Source organism: Varanus komodoensis, unplaced genomic scaffold (genome assembly GCF_004798865.1).
Source record: "Varanus komodoensis strain SLA01 unplaced genomic scaffold, ASM479886v1 scaffold8, whole genome shotgun sequence".
In the NCBI taxonomy this organism is placed as follows: domain Eukaryota; kingdom Metazoa; phylum Chordata; class Lepidosauria; order Squamata; family Varanidae; genus Varanus; species Varanus komodoensis.
The window spans coordinates 28,846,247-28,868,869 of NW_025336481.1; the positions used below are offsets into that span (position 1 = coordinate 28,846,247).

The window sequence follows — 22,623 nt, forward strand, 5'->3', positions numbered from 1 at the left end:
TCTCAAAGTCAACAGTCCTGTGGCACTTTCGAGACTAACACAGCTTCTGTGCTTCAAAAACTAAAACAGCTAATACACAGCAGAGCAGCAACATTAAAGTTATTAAATGAATGGCATCTGGTGATTTGGAAGACTACAATATAAAGACTTCTTCCAAATCAACAGAAAATTAATCGCCTGAAAAGGTGAAGCTGCACTTAAAAGTTCTTAGTACAAAACCAAGAAAACGGGTTAATTTCACATCTTGATATATTTCTAGCTGTACACCTATGGAGAGTAGGCATTTTATATTCTATGAAAACAGTACTGAACCTGTTCATGTCTCGGTCTGTCAAATGCACAGGGAAAAGTATAGATTTTTATTCCTTCTAATATTAAATCAGCATGTTGAACTAAATTACTGGCACTCTGGACAAACAAGATTTCCAGAAATTATAGACACTGTTGCAACTTTATCTTTTCCCCTGTTCCCTGTATAAAATATAAAATCTCCCAAAATATACTTAATGGAATTAGGGCACATTCCTATAGCTCCTGACATTCATGACATCGGTTTTGCAGATCTTTCTGTGGGTGGAAGAGGTCGTACTGTCAGAGAGGGCAAAACTGCATCTCCTGTTTACAGGAACATAAACAAAAGCTTCAACTGTTGGTCAGTGCAGAAATGGAGTTAACGATATAATAAATAATAAAGAGAAGGCATTCCAGGAGCCTGTTAGGCATGGGTTAGGAGAGACTTTGGATCCAATAGTTCCACTCCTATCCCATTCCCCAGCATGTTCCCAGAACAGAGCGTGAAATGATATCTACCCTGAGACTGGTATGCACAGTAAATTGGGACCAACTGAAATGCAATTCTAAAAGTGGGGCAGAGTAACCCCAACAAAAGGAGCAGGGAATGGACACCACATTCTTTTCACTCTGGTGGTGCACACTTGGCAGTGTTTTGGATTTGGTGGTTCCTCCATCACTAAGTCTCCTACCTCCACTGGCTTAGTTGGTCTGCCTCCCTTTCCAGGGTACAAGTTGTCATATGAGAAAGACCATACCAAAAGGATCCATGTTTTCTTAACAGCTTGCAATCTTTAAGGAACATCTGGAATACACTCATTCAAAATAAGTTATATGCTGTGATTTGGGAACCACCTTCCTCTTCACAGTTAAGTATAGTACTGTTCTAAATGTAAAGATGTTATTTGTCAACAGTAAACATCCAATGTGTGCACAAAAGTCACATACATGACCAGCTGCATGTTACAAGAGCTCTCTACTAACACTTAGATCCAAAATGACAGCACCTAGTCACACATGCCAACTTTGTGATCTAGCGTTGTCCTGTCAACTTCTACAATAGCAATAATGCTTCAGAGCATTAGTTACATCTGTACTGTGCAGACATTAATAATGGGAATGCAGAAAATACAAAAGGGTAAAGGTAATACAGTAATACTCAGCTGAGCAAAAAGACAGTAACCTTAAGCATTACCTGTAAATCAGCCAAAACATGCAAATAGCATGGACCATGGGAGCAGAAGCTTAATTTGATCCTAAGCAGAAGCAGTAGAAACTGAAAAGGGCAGGAAAGCAGAAAATTAGACAAGAAATCCGATCAGTGCTCTTGCTGCGCACAGGATGTTATGTGAGATGCTCCTCTTGAAATAGATGACTACTTCTCATTGATCCTATTAGGATGGCGAAGCAAATGCCCAGAACACCAAGATATTAATATGGAATAATCACAACATGAAAATATTGAGCTGATTGTTACATAGTGTATCATTAGTTATGAAAATAACTGAGGGAAAAGTGAAAATTATTTGCGAGTTAGTAATATACTATTTTTTCCAGAAGGATAGGATGTACAGGAAACTAGATTGCCACATCCACCTACAAAAAGTCTGGCATATTGCGAAGGACTCCTTACTAGTATTATGTCAGTCACTGAACTATTAATACACACCTTGTTGAAAGATGCAGTGGTGCCACATCTCAGGTTTGACCCCGGAAAGTACACGCTGTGTACTTTCTTTGACCCTGACAACTATCTGTTGAACGTGGATATCTGAACAAGAGGATCCTATGTGCACAGATCTCCCTCTTGAAGTCTAGACAAGTGGGGGTCTCTACATGCAGGCTTCCCTGCCGGGATACCTCACCCTGAACACCAGGGCATTGGGGTTAGTGAAGTGATGCAAAACTGGGCAAGCCCAGCAGCGCAATCAGACTGAGCCCTCTTCATGTTATTGATTCCTCAATCAGGCTTAAGAAGTGATCTATCATAAACCAACTTTCTGGGTTCCCAAGAACCCAAAAACACAACTGAGAGCACAAGCTTTCATCCTCAATGCTATTCTAGATTATGTGCTACAGGAAGTCCACCAGCCACAATGACTAGGTAGCATGCATGATAGGAAGGAACAGGACAGCAAATGTACGCCTCTTACCTTAGCTGAAAGTGTCTTATTACCTTTACATAATCACTTGGGGAAGGATCTGAGGGTGTCCATGTGCTAGCACTGCTGAAGTGACACTGGCAAAAACCAACAGCTGCACCACATCACAAATGACTGACATTGCACAAGCACTGGTTTCACTAGAACATCATCAGTGCTAACACAGAGACATCACTGTGTCCTTTGCACAATAAGTAGGTGTTCACAATTAGAGATTACCTGCAAAAATTTCTCTCCCTCTACAACAGCTATCTCAAAGCCTTGGTCTTTCCTTTCAATTCCAGTTAAATTCCATGTGGAATTTTCCGTATGTAATGATTGGCTATCAAGTATTCTCCAGTGGAACAGTCATAAACACTGTAGCAGATCAATTTCTTATAAACTGCCCAGAGCCTAGGAATGGGATGGTATATAAATATTAAGATAAATAAATAAAAGTAAATAAATGAAGTAGCAGGAAGCCCTTGCAATATCCCCTAATAAACCAAACACCTCATTTCTTGTGATGGTAGGTTGGCAAATTAAAACATATCAAATTCAATCTTTAAACTGAGTAAAATAAAGGAAGGCTCATATGTCAGAATAAAGCTTATTTTAACTCATCTACTAGAACTGAATTTCCCAGTTTAGGGATAGTGAGGTCATGCATTCGGTGAACATAGGTAACTATACTCATCATCATTCAATCACACTTTTATCTCTGGGCCTACTTTCACTCCCTGCTTCACGCTTACCATATTTTGTTAGTTACAAATCTCTCAGTAAGTTATGGTTTGCTTACTTCACCACAATATTTCCTAAAGTCTTCGCTTTTACAGGTTGCTTGTTGTCATCCAGAATCATCACTGCAATGAAAGGGCATAACAAGAGGTCACAAAAACAAGAGATTTTCCCCCCTTTCAATTCCAGCTACTCCTTTTCAAGGTAACTTCAAGCTTAATTGCCACGGCAAACTCAACTGAGGAAAGTAACTACAAACATTTGCAGTATCCCTGTTAGGTTTTCTTAGGACTACTGTTTGCAAACCAGACTGAAAAAAGTGAGTTTTAAGCTGAATATTTAGTCAGTGGCAAGGCAGACAAAACTGGAATATAAATTAATTTCTTTAAAAAATGTTTGGGAGGCAAAATAAAATAGGATCCTCTAAAGAGACATTTACAGAGTTGTACAAGATACAAAAAATAAGATGTGAGTGTATTTGTAACCATTGTCAGCTTTATTTCTTGCCATTCGCAAACAGCCTCCCCCTGCCCCGCCCCAAGACACGGGGATAGCTCAAACTTAACAGTTTCCGCATAATGAACCATAGGAAAACAAACAGTGGGTGTGTGTACTCCTCATTTGCCCCTTCCCTCTTATGATGCCTTTGGAGCTTTTCTAATGGTTAATTTAAACCACAGTTTTTCAGATTACATGCAACAGGAAATTCTGGGCTTGAACTACAATAGCACAGAACTCAGCATGAAACTGGAGGATGGGACGGAGAACACATAAGCCAGACACTCATTCTTGGCTTAACAGTCCATGCTTTATTAAGCACAGTTATGCCTTAACTGGCTCAGCCTCATAATTATCAGACTTACTTCTAAGATGCTACAACAAGCTAACTTACTAAGCTTTCATCCCCACCCCCACACATCTTTATTTTATAATGTCAGCCCCTTTTCCAACTAACTGAGCACATCTTGTGAAAGTGAAATGGCCAGAAAACTATCTTAATTACATTTCAAGAGCAGATCTAATCTCTGGATATTCTTGGTCAAACCATAGTTTTAAGTTATATAAATGTTACAACTTTCTTAATCTTACAGTTGCACATGTTCTGTTCTGCCTTCAGTTTTCTTGTGGTCCAGAGGCAGCTACTGCCTTTTATGCCTTATACTGGTTCAAAGCCTACATTTCCTACAGCTAAAATAAAAATGCTGAAAATTAAAGGTAATGTGCTTAGCATTCCTTTCCAGTATCAGCTTCTGCAAAGGACCACCTTCCTGGTGTCTGCTTCCTGATAAAAGTGGACACCAGGCAAGTTTAAATTTAACATGGCTATATACTTGCTGAACCCAGTAAATGGTTTGGGTTGTAAGTCCTATTTGTGGAACTCACTGACTTGGTATCTGGCAGCATCCTTACACATTATACGTATGCAAATTGTATCTAATATACAGAAAGTACTCTTTAAAAGATTATGAAATATGAAACTTTGAAAACCACCCAGTCAGCCTCTGGGCTATGGGGTGGTATTGAAATGAAATGAAATTAAATTAAATTAAATGCACAGATACAGTGTTTATATCATAGGCTTTACAGACTGCATGGAAGCCTTGATGAATACAAATGATTCTTGTTTCCACAACCACAAGGCATCCAGTTCAGTATAAGCCTGCACACATGTTCCCATTCTGTGCAGGAGTTGCCTGGACTTGGCCATAATCAACAAAATACATTGTAAACTTGAAGAGGTCTGGGCAAGACTGATGCAATACAAAATGGAAATAGTTAATATCTCTGAATGATCTAGATTTTTGTCTCTTCCCATTCTTCCAGCACTTTCAACCATAACCAACTCTCTTGGGGGTCTGTGACTATAGAACAGATGCCCTGCATGTGGTAACATGAGACAGAGTGATGGATATTAGCTTAGATGGCTTTAAAGGAGATGAGTTGAAATCATGAAGGACCAGTCATCTCCAGCAGCCATCACGGGAGGACGAGTTAAAGAGGCCAAGGAGAGCAGGGGCATTCCAGCAGTCCTGCTGAAGATCTCCCCCATGAAGACTCCTCCTATCTCAGTTATCACCACCAGGAGACATCCTAGGAGACTGACCTGAGAAAGATAGGAGCAGGGCCATTCCACCAGCTCTGCTGAACAAATTATTTTTTACCCTCTCTTGTGCGCCATGTCTTTTTGGATCGCAAGCCTGCAGGATGGGACTGTTTTGTTTCATTAATCATATGTAAGTCACCCAGGGAACCTGTTTGGCTGAGGAGCTTCCAAAAATACAATAAATACATAAACAGTACAAAAATATATGAGCTGGGATGCTCTAAGTGAGTTCCAAGCATAAACGGAAGTAATATCTATACACGCTACATTGAGCTGTGGCTGATAATGTTGAATGTAGGTTTTTTAGCTCTTGGAACCTAGTGGAGCATGATATAATTTATGAACTAGAAAAGAACAGAATAAGAACAAGAAAAATGAATTACAGGAGGACCAAGCTGGAGATGTTGATATGGAACACGAATCCTGAAGCAGCCAAGCAAACCAGATCAAGTCTAGGCTTGGTACTCAACTGTCAAATATAGCTGCATGTCAGCTTTAAATACAGCTGTCCTGTTTCACCTTGTGAACAGCGAGGTCTTAAAGAAGATAAGCCTGTATGGTAGCTTAATGGCACACATCCTGCAACTTTACCATTATATCCTGGCACCAATTTTCCTGTCTGTCCTGGAGGAGGTGTTAAAGAGTTCCCCAAGCCAACACAGGAAGCTGTTATTGGAGATCCTGTTTCTGAAATGCAAGAGAAAACACATTTTTATAAGATCTCTGCAACATTTTAGTATTAACTGGGAAACTAACTGACTTTGAGGACCATTATAAAAAAATGCCTTTGTATTCAATGCAGCAGAAACAAACTTTAGATACTTATAGCAAACAAAACTGGGCTAACTCAGTGGGGGATGGGAAATGCAGCTATTTTTGTCTGCAGAACTTGGATATCTTGTTATATGATATATAGAACTACAGGCAGCCTGGAGATGACAAGTCTGTTAAAAGGGATTCTCATTAAATTTCAGGTACAAACCAAAAGGATCTCAAGAAAACCCACCCAACCAGTCATGTAAAATTACAGTTCAGGCAGGCAGCAGTCCTGGAAAATATATGCATACTACTACCAATAGCACTTGCTTTTTAAAGACAAAGTCAGTGCAAAGTCGAGTACGCTAGTAATAATTTAAGAATTATTAGATTCTATGCATATCTGTGCAGAGGTAAGTCCTCCTAATTTGAATGGAACTTACTCCCAGGTGAATGAGGATAGGACTTCAGCCTTAACGATTGCTGTTATAATCCTTCTTTGAGTGGCACTGCAATAAGGTTTGTATGGAGGGGAAGACAGCACAGTGCAAGCATCGCACTTCAATCTCCAAAGCTAATAACTACAGCTTAATACGTATACGAAAGTAGGTGGTATGAGTAAACTAGAATTATTGTTCAAAGCAAACTGGATCATAGATTTCAAGTTTCAAAGTGCAAACTTATCACTGATTTAAATGTGGTCATGAGAACATGGTAGGTTGCAAAAGAGGTCAAACTCTTCATTAAGCTAAGGCTGAGAAACTAGTTATTTTGTGACTTTTAGCAGCAGTTCAGATCTTTATTAGGGATTTTTTCTATTTCAGATTTATCTTCACTGAAAATGATAGTCAAAAGCTGTTGGGAACAATACTGTGAAACTTAAAATGAGAGACATTATTTCCTCCTAGAAAATAGCTGTAAAACATTCAGGAAATTCAGAATGTTTCAGCCAACTGTAACCATTTCAAGGCAACCCTCCACCTATTAGGCTATGTCCAGTGCCCATTCTGGATGCATCTCAATTTACATGTTTCAACACAGCGCATGAAGACATAAAGAGCCTTGCACATGAATTCACAGCAAGCTGGAAATCGAAAACAAATCCTTCTTCCTTTAGGCAAGCAACACTTGAGGCTATCAAGAGACAGCTGAACTGTACAAAAAACTTCCCAAGGGATACTCCACTCAAACAAGGAGAAATAAGAGCTGCAGGAGCTGCTAGTTCCACATTTTTGAACAGCTTAAGTGGGAAAGGAAGTGCTAAGGGTTAGGCAGGATTGTAGGCACAATCAAACTAGAAGAATGAATAAATGAGATAAATGACAAAGAGAGAGAGGTAGGAGGGTCAAGTCAATGCAGGTTTGCTGGGGGTATACAACCAAAAGCACATTTACACTTTAGTCAGGCAGATAGGAAATACATGCAGCATGTAGGTAGCCCCTGAAGGGACTACAAGATGGAGTCTGTACAAGATGCTTTCATAATCTATCAGTTACATACACAGTAACTGAGGGTGAGTAGAGGAACAGGAGATGAAGACAAAAGAGTTGAACAGATTAAGACAAACAACGCAAACAGAAGAACTTTCAGGACAGTAAACATGCACCTTTCTAAAGTGTATCAAAGGAAAGAAGCTTCAGGTGGGCACATGTTAGCATGTCTAAGGTATACCTGGGAGCAAGACTTGCAATATGATTTTCTGATCAGATCAGGAATGCAAGTCTAAAGCTGCTCATACAGTGCAGGCTTTCAGAAGCCATATTATGGTGGAGTTTTCGTTCATTTTGTCCTGACAGTAGCAAGGGGAAAGTGGTGAGACTAGAAGAATCTGGACAGAGTTTTGGAAAAAGCATGAAGTTTCAGAAAAAGAAGGGATATGGAGCTTTAATAGCAGAACTAAGCAACAGGAAGAAGGATCACAGAACAAGCAACAACCACCAATTTGTAAACTAAGCTTCCATGAAATGAATGGGTCCAAGCAAAAGCTAAGACATTTATTTTAATGAGATTTTAGTGAACTGTAAGAATTAAGACAAATATAAGGCAGCAAAGCATATAATTCTGATAGCACAGCATGAGACCATATGTATTTTTATTTTACAAAGTGACATTAGGTGACTGAAAAAATTAACAGCCTGTAGTCAGCTTACCCTTCTGCTTTACCGAGCAGCTTGAAATAAGACACAGTTCATGTCTTGGTTCTTTTCCAAAGATGTGTTACAGCTCAGTTTGACCTAAATATTCATTGGATGCTTATCTTTCAAATCCTCTAATGTGAAAGCCCCCCCCCTTTTTTTAAGATCCTGAGGTCCCCTGATCCTGAGTGTCTATTGGAGCCCCTGTACCTCATTGGTGCCCACCCTGCTTTGTGTGATTTTTCAAAAAGGAATTACTTTTCTATTTTTAGCAGAGGCAGTGGCTGGTCAGGATCAAAAGGGAAGTGAAGACTTCTACCCCTCCCTGCTCCCAGCATCCTCATCCTTTCCTTTTCTACAATGGTCCATGGCCTTTGCTTCTCAACCACCAGGATGCTTAAACTGATTATAGAGAAAAGGGGCCATGCGGGGCAGAAGGGAGTAGCTTGAGGGATGTGGGTCTCTTATTGGTTCAGATGAATGATGACTGGGTTTTTTGCATGTGGGGAGGGTGCTGCCTGGGTCGTGGGAGGCAACATACATGTGTGTGGAGCCTGGGCTTTCTTTGTGGGTTGTGGGGAATTGCCTGTGCGAGGCTGTGTATGTATGTGCTTTGACTGCAATGTTGTGTGTGTTGAGCCATGTGCATTACAGGAAAAGGAGGATTTTTCGCAAGGGGTTGTTGCTTGGCTTTGTCAGTGGAGGCGGCGGGGGGGGGGGGGGGGAGTTGCCTGAGGTTATTCAGGTGGAAGGAATAGGCCAGCTGCCTTCCTGTGCTCAAGAGGAAAAAATAAATCCAACCTTGATAAAAATCTGCCAAGAATACCCTGGTTAGCCTTGCTAGCAGAATGCCTTGCAGACCCCCAGCCAATTTTGTTGCACAAACAAGCTGATAGAAAGGGGGAAAACTAACAACAAGGAAGATGTGCATGTCTTCAGCAAGTGCAAAGCAATCATTCTGTCAGCAGATACAATCTATATCATAGAATTCCATAAATTCAAGGCTACAGGCTTGAGAAATCTAACAAAATTTGTCACAGACCAACGATCATGGGAAAAAATTAGTGAAGACTCCTGAGATGAAACGCACCAAATGGCACTAATTCATTTTGCTGAGCTATGCATTTACTAAGACCCTATACATATCAAAAGTGTTTCTATAGTTTCATTTCTTTTCATAGAATCTAAGTCATTCTATAACAAGTAAAGGGATCCAAATACAGCTACTGTAGAATACTCTTCTTTTTTAACTACCAGTGCAAATTTTTCTATTTTTAGTATTCGTCATGCCTGAGGGTTCCAACTTCACTCACTGATCCACAGCTATGGCTTCAGTGAAAATCAGTGGAAGATTAGCACATACAGGATATAATTCTCCTCTTAGGCTACCGAAGAGCAGATATTTCATAGTAAGTGCTAATTTTAGTAGGGTCATTGTTCATCATACAATTTTCTACAAATTGCTGCACTGGGTCATAAATCAGGGTGAAGAATCTCTTGCCCATGAATACACACAGCCTTTAGATTCAGCCTGCAGCATCCTCCCTCATCCCTGCCACTTCCCACATTGCAATCTGTTCCAGAATTAGTCTTTTACTAAGGCAGGAAGGGGATAAGTGAAAGAGAGGAAGGGATAAGGAAGCCAAGATAAAGTGGGTGAAGTTGCTTTTGACCTACTCATTTTGATTCAGGCTTCCCTCACCATTGGCATGCTTTCACCCACAGGTAGTTCTGCATCAGGAATGCAGCCCTCAGACTAAAAAAAGATTCCACACACCAGCACACACACTGTGGTTAAAAAAAGCTGGCCCACAGTCAGTTCTGGCCACGTGGCACCATGAATCGCATCCTGGCAGAAAAGAAAGCAGGGCACAAGTGGCCTTTGGGCCACCACCCTTGCTGTCAAAGTGAGCCAGCTTTTTCTGAAATGGCTGCAACTACTGCACTTCAGGAAAAAAAACCTTGCATAGGTGGGACGCCAAAAGAAACTGCTGAGAAAAGGGCAACATATGGAGGAGAAGAAAGAAATGATGGGGCAAATTAGCTCCAGATCAGGCTGCTCTCTGGAGCTATCCAGACGCAAGAAAGGTTGCTCATAGCCTCAGCCAAAGGAACTGAGGTCTAAGGTCAGTCTCCTTTGTATATGCTTTATCTTGGCATATTCCCTATGGAGCTGAGTAACAACAATCAGCCCCCCAGGATTATTGTCCCTCTTTCTCTCCCTCTTTCTTTAAACCCCTGCAGAACAGCTATTCTGCCAAACTGCAGATAAACCACCCCATTTACACACACCTCTGTGGCACAAATAAAAGGATCTTGGTTGTCTTCAGGGCATCTCTCCAGGTCATACCCCAAAGTCCTTCATACATGCCCAATAACATAGCATTGCAGTTTATGCAGTGGTGCTGTCCCCTGCAGCAGCTACAGCACTGTGAGTGTTGAGTGTACAATTGAAAACTGTACTGTCCATATGTTATGTGAAGTAAAATATTGTGTTAACTGTTAAAGAGAGTGAAGCCTCACACCCACTACAAAAAGAAAAACAGACTCCAAGAAATTGTGGGTTAAGGAAGCAAGTTAGCCACAATTATGATTCAGGGAGAATTAAGTTCATACTAACCTCTCTCTGGCTATTTGAAATAAAAAGGGATTCAAAAGAGCTGGCTGGACACTTGCTTACCTTAGGAAAGCTTTGGTGAACAAAAGTATCAGTCTAAGCATTCTTGCACTGAAAGGCTTAAAAAGAGTAAGAGGGGTGCAGTAAATCACCGTGCAGTGACATTTATTCTCCTAAAGAGACAACTCTCCTGGGAATCCTGCCAATGACTGCTACATATATGCAAGGATTTCCTAGATTGGGATAATGTTTTGTATGCAGAAAATATTTTATGATACAATCTACAAGAAGCAACAGAGCTGAGTCTTCTACCACAGACAATCTAGATATGCAACAACTGCTCAATCCACGATTGCAACACAGGAAACACTCGTGCTACACTTCATGTATTCAGATAATCTCCAGTAAAAAAAGATAGATATAACTCCACATAGCAGACGTCCCAATCATTTCTGCAGCTTCACGAGTTAACTCATCTCTTCACGAGTTAACTCACATCTTCCAGCAGGGGGCTGTGTGTGCCCAACCTCTGGATATGTTCTGTAGAACCAAAAGGCCAGCTGTGTGCCTGGAAGTAAAAGTCTAGCAGAAGCTGTCTGGGTACAGCTGAAGTACAGGAACTTGCAACAGAGGGAGGGAAAATATAGTAGGAACATTAGGAGGCGAAAGTATCCATTCATCTCAACCTGCAAAGCAGTGGGATATCTGTCGCCTTTGGTACTAGATCTGCTCCTCATCTGGTAGGGTCCTCATTCATGGAACTATGATCATGCATCTTTTAGTTAAGTTGAGAAAATGTACACATGTAGGAAAATATGAAACAGGAGGCATTTTACCTCCATTCCCAGCCTATGTCCCAACTTGTAATACAGAAAACCTTCACAGAAGGACAGCTGCAAAAGCTGGTCAATTGAATCTTTTCTGTTTTTATTGGAATGCTGCAACCATAATAAATGTTATTTTGCCTTATCATTTATATTCTACCTTCCATCTCAAACAGACCCTCTTCTTTCACAGGGTATAAGAATCTAGCAGGAAAAACAGGAAGAGGCAGACATCCATGCAGGAGTAGCCCAAGCTGATGAGCTTCTCCTCGATGCAGGCCATTTTAAAGGTGAAAGGGGACATCTTGGAGATCAATTCCAATAGCCCTCCAAAAATGAAATGGAATATACAAGGTGCTGCATACTACAGATATAATGCTGTTAAAATGCATACAAGCATGGAATGTATGTCCCAAGTTTATCTGAACCAAAAGCAGCGTATTTTCTTCCCCTGTGGTAGTGCTTATAACTGATCAACGATGGACAGAATGCGTAAATCTTTGTTACAAAAAGTAACAGCAAATGTCAGAGCTAACTGCTTAAAATTTTATCATTTTCAGAAAATATCCTTTATATCTTGGTCAGAGTAATATTATAAAGATGAAAGAGGCTGATGAGATTGCTACTATTTTAGGGTAGGGTAAAAAAAAACTACAGCAGAGATTAGTGTTTTATAAACTGCTTCTTGCCCTTTCTCCAGCAAAAGCTCCATCAGTGCTGTGCCTTAAATCTTGCAAAGGATTATTCTTTCTATAAAAGAGATTCATGGAGCTTAACTCTCAGTTCCCTATTCTCAAATCATCGGTAAACCATCTACTTTACCCTAATGAGGACTCTAGTCTCTGAACTACAAAAAAGCTGTTGCTAGGCAACGTGAATGACATCAGCAACCTGTAACATTTTCATAGAAATATATAAAACCAGCGGCTGTTGCTGCTTCTCTTGCTTATGCAAATAAGATTTTAGCTCCCTCCCCCCAATCTCATTCTTCTAGTGCTTCTTAAAATAACTTTGAGATCAAAACCATGTCTGAACATGGTTTCACTATTCTTTTTTCTTCAGTTAGTATAACTGCATGAAGGATAGTTAAGAGGGACACAAGTAGGAGAAAGGTACTGAGCTTAAATGAAAGAATGTCCAGTACATGCTTAGGTTACATAACGTATCAACATAATGTGGGATGAATCAGATACAGTGAATCTGATCTCAAATTATAGGGCAGGACAGCCAGTCAGTATGGAAAGATCTTCAAGGGCATATGGACAGAGTATCAGTAAAGCCCCAAAAATCCAAAATAAATAATCATCTGCAGTTGAACCTTGACATGGATGCCAGAGTTAATCACCGGTTTTTTAAAAAGTTCGAACCCAAGAAATCAAAGATACATTTTCAAACCACAGTCTTCCAGCCTGGCTTTGCATCTGTCATGTAGCCCATGTCATCCTTTTGTCTGAGTCAAAGTGGGAAACATGCAGTTTTCCACCCCCATCCCCACCTGTTTTGCAGTCCCTGCTACCCCTCAGAGTGTTGGAGCCGCTGCGGCAGCAAAACAATGCATTTCTCCTTTGAAGCAAGATAAAAATGAGTTTCAGTGGCAAATGATGCCCTTCTGGGAATGCAATGTGCTTTTAAAACAAGGCATGTTCTCACGGCAAACCTTGTTTTAAAGAGATTAGGCTTTTTTGCTGCTGCCACTGCATCACCAAATTCTGGAGACAATTGAGCAATAGAGTGCTGTGTGGCAGAGTTCTATTCCCTCTCTCCAATAGTGACTGGAAGGGCTCCGAAGTTGTCCACCCCTGCTCGAGCCAATTCTCAACAAAGGAAGGAAAAATACACCAAAAGAGGAAATACAGGAAGCTGCCCTATAGTGAGCTGGACCCTATTTCTATCCAGCCCAAGTGCCAGCAACAGGGATGGGCAGTGATCCTCCAGGATTCCAGGTAAAGCTCTTTCCAAGCCTCTGTGAGCCAGTGTAGTGCAATTGGACTGCAGCACTGAGAACCCAGGAGAGCCATGTTCTAGTCCCCATTCAGCCATGAAACTCACTGAGTGACTTTGGGTTGGTCACTCACTCTCAACCCAACCTTCCTAATAGAGTTGTTAGGAGGATAAAATGAAGCTATGTAAGCCACTTGGGCTTCCTCACAAGAGGAAAAAAGGTGGGCTAAATATGCAATGTGAATAAACGTAATAATCATAGTAGTAGTCCTAATAATATTATTTCCTAACCCACCTCCTTTTCTGGAGCTGCCTTGGATTGAGCCTGGGACGTTCTGCGAGCAAAGCTTGTGCTTTATCATTCAGCATGTACTCCACCCTGCTCCCTAACCCTGAAGGGGAAAATCCCCACCTAGTACAATTCCTGCAGGACAAAATATGTTTACAGAGAAGAATTAAAATGATAATAGATGATGACTACTAAGACACTGTGGCCAATATACTTTATGCTAGATGCACTAGCAAGAAAAATGATTACCAATCCAAATACTACTTAATCATTAATCCACTCCTTGTTTCTACTTCACGCTTGTGGCTTTACTTCTGAGGTAAGAAAAATCACACTTCCATTTTTAGTTTTCACTGAGTTCATCATTCTAGAGTGCCCGTGTGACTTAGCCACTTGCAGGAGCAGGGGTCTTTGCTCCAAGTTAGTCCACGAAACGATCATTAGAGGAGGAAGGAGCTCTGGGCTGGAAGTTAAAAAATGGAAGACTAGACTGTGAGATTCCGAAAAGGCTCTGAGAGAGTAGAAGCATCTTCTGGGGTTTGCAAAGCAGAAAGGAAAGCCAGTCCCACATGCTGCAAATTGATATGTTACATTAAATTTGTAGTGTGCAGCTGCTCCAGCGTTTTACTTACTCACAACTAAGCATAGGGTTGGCTGATTCCGATGGAGACCCCCAGAGACAAGCAGGAGAGTTTTATACCTCCCCCACATTCACTTTTCTCCCAAACTCTATCGCACACCCAGTAAGCAAGTTAAAACAAAGGGAAAAACCCCTCCATTAATAACAAATGTTACAGCAGAGGGTAAATATTTGAAGGGAGTAGATGAAAGAGAAGATTTAATCCTTCCCCTTTCTTCCCCATGCACTGTGGTATTGATCTGACCCACATGCTTACCTATAAGCAGTGCTTTTTTTGCAAAAAAAAAAAAAAAGTGCCGGAACGCTGTTCCGGTGCGTTCTATGACAAAAAAAGCCCTGCCTATAAGGACAGTGGCCACATGTCTACTTTACAGAGGACAGTCTTCTAGCTGAAGGGCAAAACTATCACCAGAAAGAGTTGAGCCTTGAAAGGCATCTATTAGGCGCACCTGAACCACAAATGGAGAAGGCACCCTGGTCACCTAAGCATAGTCTTCCATGCTATGGTGACATGTACTCTGTTTCTGTTTAAAGTGTAAAATATTATTTCTAAATGTGTGTGTGCGCGCGCGCGCACACACACACACACACCCTCCCTAGCGCTGTTAAAGCACAACCATCTATATGTTTGGACAGAATAAAGGTCTAAATTCTTTAGCATCCTCCAACCAGCATGACTGGTTGGGGAATGCTGGGAGTTATAGGACTTATTTTCTGTCTAAAAGTGCATATTTTATGCTCTAACATGTATAGGATTATACCCATAATGTCTTTTCAGTGCTGGGTAAAGAGCTTTTTTTTTTTCATTTTGTTCAAATATTTAGATCTGAGGAAGTTTCTACCATGGACAAGATTCTGTGTGTGTTTGGTAAGTGTATCTTGTTTTGTTTCATTTTGTGAAATTTGTAAGAACAAACTAAAAATGTATAAATTGGTCTTCAACAGCAAGGGATTCTAAAAGAGACAAATGCAACATGATTCTAAATATAACGTTATAAGAGACATAACAAGTATTTGACCTACAGACAGAAAATCCTTTAAACATTTGACATTTAAAATAGTTGGCAAAAAAGAATATTTTGATTTAGCACCAAAAAGCACACTTACTGCCAACTATATCTCCTCCAGGAAGGCAGCATACCACCAAAAACAAGGCCCTGCCTGTTGTAAATGCATAGTGCCTTTGGTCCACTGATAGTGCTAGAGAAAGGCTTATTCTGAAGTCTTTGATGCACAGTGTTGTATAGTGGTTAGAGTAACAGTCTGGGACTCAGGAGATTGGAGTTCTAGTTCCCACCTGCCATGAAGCTCCCCCAGGGCCACAGACACAGACTCACAGCCTAACCTACTTCACAGAGTTGTTGTGAGGATAAACAGGGGGAAAAGGAGGAATACATACATTACATAATAATGAGAAAAACAGCCATGATGGTGATGATACTGTTAAGGGTAGGGGGAGATTTCTTTCAATTTTTTGGAATCCAAACTTTTTAGGGCTTTAAAGGTGATAATCAGCAAAATAGATTTGCACTATCTTGATCTATTTTTCCTTGCATTTGCTTTCAAGTTCAGGTCCTGTATCTGGACCAAATAACTGTATACTGAACAGAGACATATAACTGGATAGACAGATCCTGTGGCCAGTGAGCAGGTGAAGCAGTAGCAAGAGTGCAGGTGACATGAAAATGAAAAGCACTTCAAAGCCATGGGAATGCAAAGGGAACGCAAAGTCTATTTGCTGAGTTAATTTATATGTTTGTTACATATCTTCAGTTGATTACTCAGTTAATTATATACATATTCATAACAAGTGAGGACCGTAAAAATACTTTCATGGTATGTGGGAGCGAGGAATACAACATGCAAGACATTTCTCTTTCCGCCCCCCACAACGCCCTCGCTGTCAAGTTCCCAGATCAATGTCCCTAGAGGGACTGTCCAGAATGCTTCTATTCCAACTGGAATGAAGGGACTCTATTAAGTCAATTCTGGAGAATGCTAGCATCTCAGGTGCTTTTTCTGTTTCAGTCCAGCGCACCTGGCTCTGTTGTTTCCATTCAGCAGATCACTGTATGGAAGACTGAACCAACTTGCCTCTGCTTGAGTAGGCTTCCAAGCTCAAAGAGAGGGCCAGCAATGCCTGTCTAGCCTCCACAGCAACTGAGCTTGCATGATCCACAGCAGCAAGGTAAGCCACCCCTGCCACCCACCCATGCTAGGTTTGAACATCTCCACACACCATGCCTGACAAGGAAACCGTGCTTGTTGGGCAACTTATGACCAGCATCCACGGTGAAGGAAAATAAGCCACTGTGGGTTATTTTCCCATCATGATAGTGTGAACTCACCCAGTGTGTCTGAGCCCCAAAGCTACTGGGAAAATGGTAACAGTGGCATCGAGGAACAAATACATGAAGCTGTGCTCATCATTTGACCTCAAGTTGCTCAAGTTCCCATGATGGCATCCAGGCCCAAAGCAGAGAACACTTAAGTGAGAACACTCTGTGAGAACACTCTGTGAGAACACTCACAGAAGCTGGTCAGGATGGGACAGAGATCTGCCTGAAGGAATTGGCAGTAGGGAGCTCATGCCGGAGGATCACTACCTCCAAGGACAACCAAGCAAGGAGAACTTGGCTTCCTTTCAGCCCACCTGCCAGACCAGGTGGCTAAGGGCTCCTTGCTGCAAGCAAAGAGGCAGCATGGGGACAGAGTTCTTGTGTAACTCTTGCTTACAGTTAGCTTTGGAGAGGCTGAGCCTTTCTCCCCTACCAAGCAGGATTCTCCTGCATGTTGTGAGGTCCCTGTAGAGATGTCCTCCTACCCCATTTCTTCCCTTGTTTTGTGACCCAGCACATCTGTGCACAGGATATCCCCTTTAATACAAGAATCGCGCTCTCTCTCTCTCTCTCTCTCTCTCTCTCTCTCTCTCTCTCTCTGTGTGTGTACACGCGCGCGCGCGCGCATGTGTAAAACATTTCTATGCTGTCTTTAAGGAAAAAAGCCCTCTCCCAAAATGGCTTACAATACAATACATTTTCATAAAATGATAAAGAGCAAATATTATTCAAATGAGCAAACACGAGCAATAAAAATATCTAGGGCAGATGGCACTAAACACAGTTGCAGCCAAATGTCCAGAACAACCCAACAAAACATTATCATGAAAAGGCAAAAGAAACAACTAAATCTCCATGACCTTCCTAAAAGATTGCAATAATGGGGCTTGTCAGACCTCAGCTAGCAGGAGGAACACTGCAGAAACATTTTTTCTTAACTGCCCTCAAAAGGGGGCATGCAGGAAGGCTCTCTGCTGCTGATCTTGCGGCACAAGCATACTGAGAGGGGTGATTCTTCAAAGAATTTGGTCCTGAGCTGATAAAGCCTTCAAAGACAGCACTTAAAATTGGACTTGGAAATGGACTGGTATGATTTAACCACCTTGCCACCACCAATGCTTGAATGGCTGCATTCTGCACTAACTGGTGCTTCTGAACCTTCTTCAAAGGCAACCTCCTATATATCAAAGAATCATAGAATAGTAGAGCTAGAAGGGGCCATGAAGGCCATCGAGTCCAACCCCCTGCTGTTGCAGGACACCACGTTACACCATCCCACTCAGATGGCTGTCCAGGTTCTTTTTGAATGTCTCCAATGTGGGAATGCCCACCACCTCTCTAGGCAGTCGGTTCCACTGTTGTATTGCTCTGACTGTGAGGATGCTTTTCCTGATGTCCAGCCTGAATCTGGGTTGCCGCAACTTGAATTGCTTATTCTGTGTCCTACACTCTGGCATTAGCAAGAAGAGATTCTGGCCTTCCTCTTTGTGACAGCCCTTGAGGTACTTATAAAGGGATATCTTTTTCCCCCTCAGTCTTCTCTTCTCAAGGCTGAGCATTCCTAGTTCCCTCAGTCTCTCCTCATAGGTCAGTGTTTCCAAACCCTGGATCATTTTTGTTGCCCTCAAAAGTGCATTAAAGTAGTCTAGCCTAGACATAATGAGTGCCAGGCAAAAAGTTCAGTGATGCATCAGACTTTTGTTCTTTTAACAGGAAAGTAGTAAGGAAGCTCATGACCTCTGAAGAAACCTAAAACTCCTCTGAAAATAGCAGGAAGAAACACAATAAGAGGTTCCCAAAGGAAAGAATAAATTAAAATGTAGCCATAGCATCTATGGACAAGTGAAGCATTTAATCCCAACTATCCCCTTCTGTAAGAAAGAATTCGATTGAATTGAACAAAACTTCAGTCAGGAAGGAGGAAACATTTGATGTTTTTCATTAATTGTACAAGGCTTACCAGTTTGCCACCAGTGATCCAAAACTGGTACCTTGAAGATCTTTTTGCACCATTCCAAAGTATCCACATCACAGCGTTCACCAGCTACAAACAATGTTCGGAACCTACATTAAATAGGATTATTTTAACATTTCTCCCCAGTAAAGGAAGGGAAATGCACAACAAATGAAGTTACTGTGTGTTTGTTGTTATGAACTATACGACTTATTCTCAAATTATATCTCATAGAATGGTTCTTGGCCATTGCTTTAAAAAATCCACTCTCCTATTCATGACAGAGAAGGGAAGTTTCAACCAATCTCGTTTCATATATATGGGGGGGGGGGGGGGGGGGGGGGGGGGGAGGAATATATATATATATATGAATTTCCAGAGTCTGCTGCAGCTAAAAACAACAACTCTTGCAGCTTAGTTAAAGACCAACAACATTTGCAAAACATAAGCTTTTGTGGGCCAAGTCCACTTCTCGACAGATTTTAAGAAACATGGCAATTCTGATGCCATGAAACATTCTATCGCTTATAAAGGGATGTTCTACTTTTCCCTTGTAGCCAACTCTGCACCCCCACCCCCACCCACACCCCGCACAACATCCTGCCAAGCTGATTGGCATGTGCTGCAGGCCCTCTTCTGCTGTCACTCGGCACCCCTGCAACACTTCTGAGCTGGCAGCAATCTGCTGTGAAGCGAGTTCCCTCTCAAGAGGATCACTGAGGCACCATATTCAATTAAAATGCAGGGTCCCCTCAGTTAAGTCGTTCACTTCTGCCTGCTGCAGCAGCAGCTGATACAGCAGCCGAGGAGTCAAAGGCCTCCTCACAAACTCACCATGGTACAATCCCAGGAGTTAAGCAATACAAATAGGCCCAGAACAGATACATGATAAATTGCAGCATTTTGCAAATGGCAGAGGGCACTTGCAAACCATAAAAGGGAGTTAATAGGTACCTGAATATAAGTGGAAAATTAGAAGTGTGAATAAAACAGATGAGGATAGAAGTTAGGTCTGCAATTTAACAGCCATAGATGAATTATTTAGTGGAGCTCCAGTGAAATTTATTTTGTTCTGCAGAATAATGCATATTACGTTTAGTATAATTAGCTGCATGTTTGTATGGTGCTGCTCAAGCTGCTTTGCTTTGTGCAGCATAGTAAACCTACTTTAATGCTAGTGGAAGAAAATCACAGCATGATTTCCCACATGCACCACCTCAACAAGTTAATCACGCCTTGCTAAGGAAATTTTGCTAGTGCACACTTGGATGTATTGGACAGGCTTTTATGCTGGCTTCACTCCAATCACCCATCAGAAACGATAGTTTAAGAAACTGCATTCAGTTTGATTGTACAGGAGCTTAACAGTTCTGCTCAATTCTAAAATGAATTCTCATAACTAAAAGCTAAAAACAACCAGATTTCTGATTATGTTAGTACACTAGGATCCTGTTTCATCAGAGGCATGTTAGTGTTTGAGTACTACAACAGCTATTTTACACTGCAGTCCTACATGTGTCTAAGCAGAGCTTAAGCCTCACCGAACTCAGTGAGACTTACTTGTTTAATCTTTAAAGGTGGCATGAGATTTTCATTGTTTTTGCTTATTTTGTTGAAATTCATCACTGAAATGCCTGGATGAAAATGGCAATTTAATTAAGACTCCCTCAAGACATTTTAGGGGATATATTCTGGTAGGCAACAGAAGGGGCTGATACTTACAAACTCTAATTGTTTCATATATAAGCAGCACCATAGGAACATGCAACATCATCGTCTGGCCCTCACAGGCATTCCTGCAGCACATGCAGCTCCTCCTCTTCTCAAATGTTCTAACGCCCTACCTTCCATTTGAGGCAAATCAGTTTACCATTTTGTCTAAATCAGGCAAACACTGGTTTTATGCAAACATTTATGCCCTTCACACATTCCCTCAGGTAAGAGCTTCAAAACTACAGTGGCAAGTGAAGCTACACCACTGGCTGCACCCTCAACACCACGGGCCTGACCCTCTGTAGTAGTGCTGGTCCCACACCCTCCACATCCATGTATCATTACCCATTTGTAAAAGTTCTTGCTTATGTACAGGTATTAAGAAAGAAGGACCATGGGAGCAGAGGCCATGCATCCACTGTACTTATAGAACCTCTTTGCAGATTATGGGTGAGTATGGCTACCGTTTAATTCCAAACTGGAACTGGAAACCTTCTTCTACCCTCCCTTTCGAGTTCTGTTTGCAGAAAATCTAGAATTGTGAAAACTTGGTGCTTCTATGTTCAGTGGGGATGATGAGAATTGCAATCAGCTAGATATGGTGGGGGCACCAGCCTGGGGAGAGCTGGTGTGAAGTATAATTTGACTGATTCAGACACTGTAGCAAATGATAGTTACTCAGATAATTCAGGGATGGAGGAAATCTGAGCAAGGAAGACGCATGCAAACCTGAGGCACGTCTCCAATGATCTGGCTATTTACACGTGAATTGAGTCATTATAAATATGTGCACACATAACCTATTATAGCATCTAATAACTGGCTGAACTCCAGACTCTATGTACAGCTGGGGCTTATTCCTAAGAGTCAATAAAAAAAGCTTGCAGGGTAATCTAAACCTACCTTGTCAGCTTGTACTGCTTCCCCAAGGTAGCCTCAGGGTCCTGTTGACGGATTGCTCTAATTGCAGTTGGTGCAGTAAAAAAGGCAGCAACTCCATGCTCCGCCAGCACACGGAAAAAAGCACCGGCATCTGGAGTTCCCACAGGTTTCCCCTACAAAGAGATTGGTTTTAAAACTCTAATTGGGAGAAAAGTGTTCCATAATTCTTTAAATTTTGAATGCTGCTTGTCAGCAGGGTGTCGCAACAACTGTTAAAATGCCTTGTGTGTGGAAGTAAGGAAATTGTTCTCTTGCTGCACCATTAAATGCCTCCATTCTGTCTTGTGATGCCCTTGAAAAAGCACTAAATTTAGATACAAGGTAAGCGCAAAGTTTCAAATTGTGCTAACATGAATGTTTGTTTATATCTATTGCTGCTGCTGCTTTATTTATGTATTACATTTGTATCTTGCCTTTCTTCCAAGGAACTTGTGCATTATTCCCTGCCCTTCACAACAATCTTGGGTGGTAGATGCAGCTGAGAAAACAATGCCTGGCCCAAGGACACCCCAGAAGGATCTGAGCCTATGTGTCTGAATTCTGACCACTGATGCATAGAAGCAGGCTATGCATCTGAGCAAAATGAACCAACCCAATGTGAACCCTGGCACTGACAGAATGAGGACTATCTTTGGGCTCCAAGACAATTTGTGTCTTCTTCCTGTACTGGGACAGAGATAACCATGTTCCAAAAAATTGGCCTCAGAAATAACTAGGTTGGAATTTGTCGTATTTTCCATATAACAATGCAATAAAGTTGGCTCTCGTTGTAGCACCTCCTGCTCTAAAGGTGTTTTTCTATTCTCCAAGGCTCAAGAGCAGGCTCTACTATTGTTTTGATATGTAAGAAATGCAACTAATCCTCCACTGGAAAACTGTGTAGTTCTCCAAAGTAGGGCATCACAACAAGGCATTTGGGATCAAACAGTCTGACTTGCGGGGTTTTCCTGTCATATGACAGCTCCTCTTTTACAAGCAGTGACTTTGTACATCTCAACATTATACTAGCAGACAGACAAGCAAAATCAACTAAATGCAACACTAGGAAACAGAGAAGTTTTCAATAACTGCTATTCTTTGTAATAGTTATTCAGAGTAATCTCACGTATAGAAATTTGGCCATGCAGGTGACAGGTAGGATTTCTTCAAAAGCTCTGGAAGACTAAGAGAGTTGGCTCCCTTCCCTCACCCATGTG

The 22,623-nt window shown here is 41.4% G+C and overlaps 1 protein-coding gene across 3 annotated transcripts in view; it reads right to left on the reverse strand.

The window, feature by feature from the left end:
* The window catches only part of ACSS3 (acyl-CoA synthetase short chain family member 3), a 50,643-nt gene that overhangs the window by 16,179 nt on the left and 11,841 nt on the right, over positions 1 to 22,623 (reverse strand). For all 3 annotated transcript variants that reach the window (XM_044455339.1, XM_044455340.1, XM_044455341.1), the window contains 4 exons: positions 21,389 to 21,540; positions 18,779 to 18,882; positions 5,869 to 5,964; positions 3,235 to 3,298 (listed from right to left, as the gene is read on the reverse strand). In XM_044455339.1, the coding sequence (XP_044311274.1) occupies positions 3,235 to 3,298; positions 5,869 to 5,964; positions 18,779 to 18,882; positions 21,389 to 21,540 (416 nt within the window). The remainder of the gene's footprint in view (positions 1 to 3,234; positions 3,299 to 5,868; positions 5,965 to 18,778; positions 18,883 to 21,388; positions 21,541 to 22,623) is intronic.